Raw genomic sequence first — 7,211 nt, 5'->3', positions numbered from 1 at the left:
AGTGGATATTAGTTAAAGGAATACCCCACCCCAGGTGAAATTCAGTCACTCTCCAGAGTTGAACAAGAGAGTCGAAGCGTTGTCTGGGCAACCCAACCAATGTCTCAGTCAGTTTGAAATGAATACATTAGATTACTGCAACTGTGCTAAGACAAGCTAATGTTCGCTTCGTTAGCTTATCTTTCCATAGTTGCTGTATTTGTAGCCTTTTCAGAATTCTATGTTGCCAGATTCAGAAAATCTGGAAATCTCGCCTGGAAAATGCTTCTCCTCGCTTATCCAACTCTGGGGACTATGGGGGGCGGGTTCCCCTTAATTGCACCTGGAGGTGTCCCTTTAAAGGGGTATGCCACTATTTTGGGGCTTAATACAGTTAAAATCGTTGGCCAGGGTTTATAAAGGTGGTAAAGTGTCTTATTTTTCATGTTAAGCGTTGTCTTGCTTTAAGACAAGTTAAAAGAGGGAATATGTCGCTAAGCTAGTGAAAGTCAATGGATCCGTGTAGCATGTAACTGTATTAAGCCCCAAAATAGTGGCATACCCCTTTAAGAGGTTGAAAAGGAGGGGTTGATGGAAAGATTGTAGGGGTGGTACGGTTCACAAAATTCACGGTTCGGTTCATATCACGGTGTCAAGGTCACGGTTTCCGGTTCTCTACGGTTCTTCTTTTTAAGTTCATGATAAATGGTGAACTGGGAATATTAAACAATATTTATATAACAATTATAAAGTGATGATGCGCAAGTTGAATTTGACCTGTGTCTGAGAACTGCCTCTTGTGCTAACCTGCGCTTGCACTTAAACTGTCGTCAGCTGATGTGTGCTGTCTGAGCGTTCCAAATACCCTCTTTCAATTGGCTAATAGAATCGGACTTCTCACTAAATATCCTACATATGGTTTGTATAGGCTTATAATGTGAAAATGATGTGATTTTAATTGTGTCATCCTCTGATTGGTCTTATACGCTTATGTTTTGATCAGAGAGACTGGATAAGATACTCCTAGAATCTGTGTTTGAAATATTTGATATATCACTGCATGTCCACTTTAATATAGTACTGTATTTCGAACAAGTCGTACAAGCATTTTTTGGTGTTGGTCTTTTTCTTTGATAAGACAGTGCGAGAGGTGGACAGGAAGCGGATTGGGAGAGAGACGGGGAGGGGTCGGCATAGGACCCGGGCCGGGAATCGAACCCGGGTCAGCCACATGGCAAGCCAGTGCCCTAACTGTTGGCCACAGCAGGGCCAGTACTGTGTTTCTACTGTATGCCGGAGACACATGACATTTCTGTATTCTGTATCCTTGTACACCAGTAGGCTTGTAAAATGCATTACAATGAAAACAATAATCCTAAGTAGGCTAAGCTTACTTCATAAATGTTTCATTGCAACTTATGGTGTTATGTTCTTGACTTCACCATAAATGGCCCCTAAACCTTTAACATGCCCTGCATGTACATTGCACAAATACAGCATACGCCCAATTGATTAAGTGCATTTAAACTAAGGGTCGTTAGGGTAATGGCGGAAGGATTGAAATATTCAAACACTCACTGTAGTCGATAACTGGAACATGTCCAGATGGCTCTCATATACAGTGTGTAAACTTTTCAGTCAATTCAACACAGTGCAGTGTTGATCCCGCTATTGGATTAACACTGCAACGTTAACTGCATACACGGCGTACATGTTCACGACTATGTAACAACTTAATGTGATATAGTCAGTTGGGGGGGGGGGGGGTTGGCTGTTGTTCCTGGCCCAGGGAGAAGGAGGGAGCCAGATTACATCATATGTATCAAAATTGGAGGGGGCTTTTTTGTCCCAGCCCAGACGAAGCTGTCAGTGGTCCTGAACATAGTATTTCAGGGAGAAATGGCACTCTATCACTGTGAACTGACTGAAAGTGGTTGATAGCTACAGGCATTAACCTAGTTTCTTATTGCAGCGCCCCATTTTTCTTGGAGAAGTCCTACAACCCAGACAGTTCTCTCACTCCATCTCTCGCTCTCTCTCTCTCCTCTCTCTCCTCTTCACACACACACACACACAAACACACAGAGGTTCTGGAACTGTCATACTTGTGCCCAATTTATCACCTACACACACACACACACACACACACACACACACACACACACACACACACACACACACACACACACACACACACAGGATGACAGAGAGTCATAGGTGCATCCAGAGGACAGAGTGATGAACATTGGCAAGTCGTCCTTTGAATAATATGAACAATGTCGTAAGCATAAGCACACCCCACAGCACAAATGTGGTATGTGAATCATAACTCAGGTGGCCTGAGAATGAACAGAGAGAGCGTGAGAGAGAGAGAGAGAGAGAGAGAGAGAGAGAGAGAGAGAGAGAGAGAGAGAGAGAGAGAGAGAGAGAGAGATTTTCAGAAATCCTAGGAGATACTGCCCCTCCTATAAAAGCTTGCCACAACCACTGATGTGCACCAGATTGTATATAAAGTAGCATTGCCGCGGCATTCCAACATTCGGTATTACGTATATGATATTTCAAAACAAAATTGACCTCTAACGCTACAATATTATATAATTACAGTATAATTATATAGACGGGGACAGGCGTTCTGTATTATTCCATATCGGGCATTAAATGTGCAGCAGTAGCCTTGAGCAGCATGTGGGTATGCAGCCTAAAAGCCTAACTACCGTAGTACTACACTACTACAATGTTAAACATTCTTCAGTAATGTATTACAACATGTTAATTGATAATTTCGAACAGGGGCCATACCTTAATGCTAAATACCGTATTAGCCCGAATATAAGACGATCCTGATTATAAGACGACCCCCATTTTCAGGCTCATGTTTTGGGGAAAAAAGTTTTTTGAAGACTTAATTTTGTTTCACATTTGAAACTTTTCTCAAAATGCAATTTTTAATTTGTTGGAAAATCTGAGGCTTTTTACAAAGAACAAATTTCACAATATAATTTTCATGGAATTTCCATGATATAAGACCACAGATGGCTACTCATATCCTTTTCCTTTCTTTACTCACTTCACCTGTCAAGCGCCAATAGGCATGCACGTAACAGGCTACAGCCGTCTGGGCCCGCCTGTTTAAAGAGCGACGCAAAATAGCCTACATTCAGAGTCTGCGCCAGCCAGGCAGGCAACCAGTCCAGTAGAGATAGAACTAGGCAATCTATTGTGCAATGCACAGATTTTGCGAAATGCTTCGTTGACAGCAATATCTAACCAGCAGCCGTCTCGCCAAATCGCCGTTCATTTTATGCATCCAAAGTTTTCCGTTGGACTGTAGAAACCGAACGTGACCAAAGGCAGATTGACGCATTGCACTTGAAACCCATGCGCTACCTATCGGGACCACGTTGACATTAAAAGTCCGATTGATATTCATTTCGTACCAAGGGTAAAACTCCTAGTGATTTTATATGAACAAGACAATCTCTTGCCCTAACCATTATTCTATGTTGTTGCATCGTTGCGAGGCATATCGTCGCTTTGTCGCGCACACACAGATGACCATTGATTGGCTTATGACAGCATCCAAAACTTAGCCTACAGGTTGTTCGTCAAATCACCCTTCATTTCTTTAGTTCTAGTGGCGTTATCGGCTGACCAGAGAGAACGACCAAAGCTTTCCTGATGAGACTGTAAAACCAAACACAAATAAAAGCAGAGCAACAAGCCGCGATTGACTTGTGTTTTTCCCCTTGCACTGTCGTCCGCATCGCGTTGACATTGACGTGCGGTGCAACTGTCATAACGAAAACAAGCATCTGCAAATTTGATATGGACAAAACAATCTCTTAACCCATCCATTATTGAGTTTTGTGGCATTGTTGTGAAGCATAGGCTGATGGCCGAATTCAGGTTAAGTTTAAAAAAAAAATAAAAAAAAAAAAAAAATTCTCTAGCGCGCGGAAATAAGACGACCCCCCTTTTTAGAGTACTATTTTTAGAACAAAAACCACGTCTTATATTCGGGCCAATACGGTATGAACCCCTTAATGCATGCCATACCTCCAGTGGCACGCTGTAATAGTCATTGAAAAGTGAAGTACCATAGCACTACAATACTGACATAACACAGGGCCTTTGGTAATGCACTACGATTTGGTCATTGCCATTCTGGTAACAGTAAATTAACGCTGTGTCTTAATGGGCTAAACTATCCTAAAGGTGTTATAAAACTCATATCCTCCTCTAACTCCTCTCCCACTTGCATCTTCACTGTCAGTGTGCAACACAATATAAAACATTGCAACCAGTTAAACATAAAAGAGTAAGTTGCCCTGCTGTAAGTCAACTTAACTTGACAAAGTCTTGAGTTGAATTAATCCTCGAGTTTTAAGCATCCAGGGCAACGTACCTTTTTGCGTTTAACTGGCAGTTGCAATGTTTTACAGCGCACCTGCTGAGATCAGCACTTTTCCTGAAGGATCCAACCATGCAGCCATTCGTCACAGTAGCCTGACATGCACAAACAAGTGAGTGAGACCCTGCCTGGAGCTCACACTCCAGCAGACAGACTCTCACTCTCTCTCTCTCTCTCTCTCTCTCTCTCTCTCTCTCTCTCTCTCTCTCTCTCTCTCTCTCTCTCTCTCTCTCTCTCTCTCTCTCTCTCTCTCTCTCTCTGCAGATGACCTACAGTCTTCCTTCAACAGAGGCCCCAGGAAATCAGTGGGGTGTGCATTCTCTCGTTCACACACACGCATGCATGCGCACACACACACTCACACGCGTGCGCGTGCGCGCGCACATACACATAGTGTTGTGTGTGATTTGTTGGCCCCCTATACTTTCCTGTCAGCAGCTACAGTGTGGAAGTTATTGTAAGTTGATGAAGCCAGAGAGAGAGAGAGAGAGAGAGAGAGAGAGAGAGAGAGAGAGAGAGAGAGAGAGAGAGAGAGAGAGAGAGAGAGAGAGAGAGAGAGAGAGAGAGAGAGAGAGAGAGAGAGAGAGAGAGAGAGAGATACTCTGTCTGGATTGTAGAGGTCCAAGAAAAAAAAAAATGGGGTGAAGGGGGCGTTTTTTAGTTGCACTCAGAAACTAGGTTAATGCCTGCAGCTGAACTCGAGAAACAATATCAACCAGTTTCTGCTTGTTGACAACGGCGGCATGTCGTTTCTCTTTAACATTTAAATGTATCACGTAGGCTATTCGTTGCATAAAGGCACACTAAGCGCAATCTAGCATCGTTATGTCATTGCATCTCTACGATATGCATGTAATACGAAGCGTAGCCTACAGCGACCTAGGCAGCCTCGACAATTCATCCGAGGCGACCTAGAAACATGTTGTTGGGGAGCATATCCAGCGCCTCAGAGGGATAGGTGGGCCTCTAAACAAACCCAGCTGTTAAATGTTATAAAGTTCGTGATTCTTGGACGCCTGCTGTATTAAATGCAATGTAGTAGGCTATTACAATTGGTGAATTAGTGACTCTGCTTTTGTATCTTTCATCACGGAGAAGAAAACAACAAACAATGCACCCTCACAGGTGTTCGCTTTGAGATAGGTAGTTAAACCCATCAAGACAACAACAAAGAGGAATTTCCCGTTAAAGAATACACGAGTAATAGCGAAAGTGGTTTGCGTTAATAACGGCCTGTTACGGCGTGTGGGTTAACTTGCTAATCACCGTTCTTTGGGCCAATGTAGGTAAGGTAATGTGTTTACATAGCCTAGGGTGGGATACAAGCAGCTCGCGCAGGACAAGTCATAAACAACAATGGGCAGTTGACATAGGACTCCCGGGGGGTTCCAATCCTGGAAGCACCCCCTAGGCAAAATAATAATACCTCACCCTACCTTGAAATTTGACTGGCCTTGTCCTTGCCAAATCGCCTCTATGATGGGGGAAAACTTACTTTTTATCTAGTCGGGAGAAAGTCGTTGAACATATATGACAATGGCAAGAGGCTAGGCTATAGTAAAAAAGCCAATTGCACAATAAAGAGGGAAAGTGTAAGACAAGAGTTGAAAGGTATGACTAACAAAACGGTCTACATAGCCTACTACAAGGCCAAGTTGTTACATTTGGCCGGAGAAACATTTTTCCAGGGCACCAGATGTTGACATGGAGATTCGCAAAGCCGCTGATCCGCGGACTTATAAGAGATAACACAGAAACATCAGCTATACCCTAATCTACACGGAGAGCTATTAGGTAACACTATCCCTGCATTATTGTGCTAAAATCGTTGACGGACTTGCATGCTAACTGTCCACTGCCTGCGTTAAGACGAAATTCATGTGTTTTGATCAACAGCCTGCTTGAAAAACACTACCGTGTCGCTTTGCTGCACTGAACAAGAATCCTTTTGTTCGGGAGGAAATCCACTTATTCATCAAATGAAAGGTGCCCCCCTCAACAAAAACAAGTATGCTTTTTGTGCTGTTTTCGAGTCGCGTACTTACCTTCCTTGGTGAAACTGCACTGTCTGGAAAACTGGGCATGCGCTTGGCAAACGATCAAAAGAGAAATGTGCATTCAAAAAGGAGCGAAAGTTAACTGATGCTTGGTTGTTTACTCTTCAGCTTTTCCTTTTTCACTAGACTACAGTCAGTCACTGAATGACAAGGTTTGTGTTTCGCAAGCCTTGAGCTAGCTGGCAGTTTACACGGGGCAGTGGGCGGAGCGTGTCTTGTACCGAGGGGGAGGTCCTACGTGTCATTCATAGCTGAAGATAAGTGAAGTTGCCTGGCAGGATGCCGTGTGACTGACTGTAGGCCTACTGTTCTGCATGATCCGATGTCCCCCACCAGCCACCACCATTCATTGTACTTTTCCGAGGCAATTTCACAAGATTGCCACACTCATCCGAGTATCGATTTCCTGCTCCGACATCCCAAATTTGGACACTGATTCTGCTGTCTCATTTGGATGATAGAAGAGGGATCCTCAAATTATATAGGCCTATGTTCTCTCAACCTGAGTGAAGTAAAAAAAAAATAAAAAAAAAGAATAATTAAATCCACCTTGTAGGCCTACTGCACTAGCTGGTCTATTAGTATAGTTCCCCTACTCTACTCCACTTTACTACTGAAGTAGCCCAGTAGTACTGCTGCTGGCTATTACTAGGCTATTACAAGCACATAACTCTATTATTACTCTTTTTCTCCACATCACAAACAAAGATTCATATTTTCAGACCCTGACATATTTCGGCTTCCCTTTTCTTTGCCAAACC

The 7,211-nt window shown here is 43.2% G+C and overlaps 1 protein-coding gene across 1 annotated transcript in view; it reads right to left on the bottom strand.

The window, feature by feature from the left end:
* nt5c2b (5'-nucleotidase, cytosolic IIb) overlaps positions 1–6,640 on the bottom strand; it is a 75,010-nt gene extending 68,370 nt beyond the window's left edge. The window contains exon 1 of the mRNA XM_063200099.1: positions 6,439–6,640. Coding sequence (XP_063056169.1) covers positions 6,439–6,477 — 39 coding nt within the window. The 5' untranslated portion in view covers positions 6,478–6,640. The remainder of the gene's footprint in view (positions 1–6,438) is intronic.
* Between the last annotated feature and the right edge of the window lie 571 nt (positions 6,641–7,211).

Source organism: Engraulis encrasicolus, chromosome 1 (genome assembly GCF_034702125.1).
Source record: "Engraulis encrasicolus isolate BLACKSEA-1 chromosome 1, IST_EnEncr_1.0, whole genome shotgun sequence".
In the NCBI taxonomy this organism is placed as follows: domain Eukaryota; kingdom Metazoa; phylum Chordata; class Actinopteri; order Clupeiformes; family Engraulidae; genus Engraulis; species Engraulis encrasicolus.
This window is presented reverse-complemented; position numbering and strand designations above follow the sequence as displayed.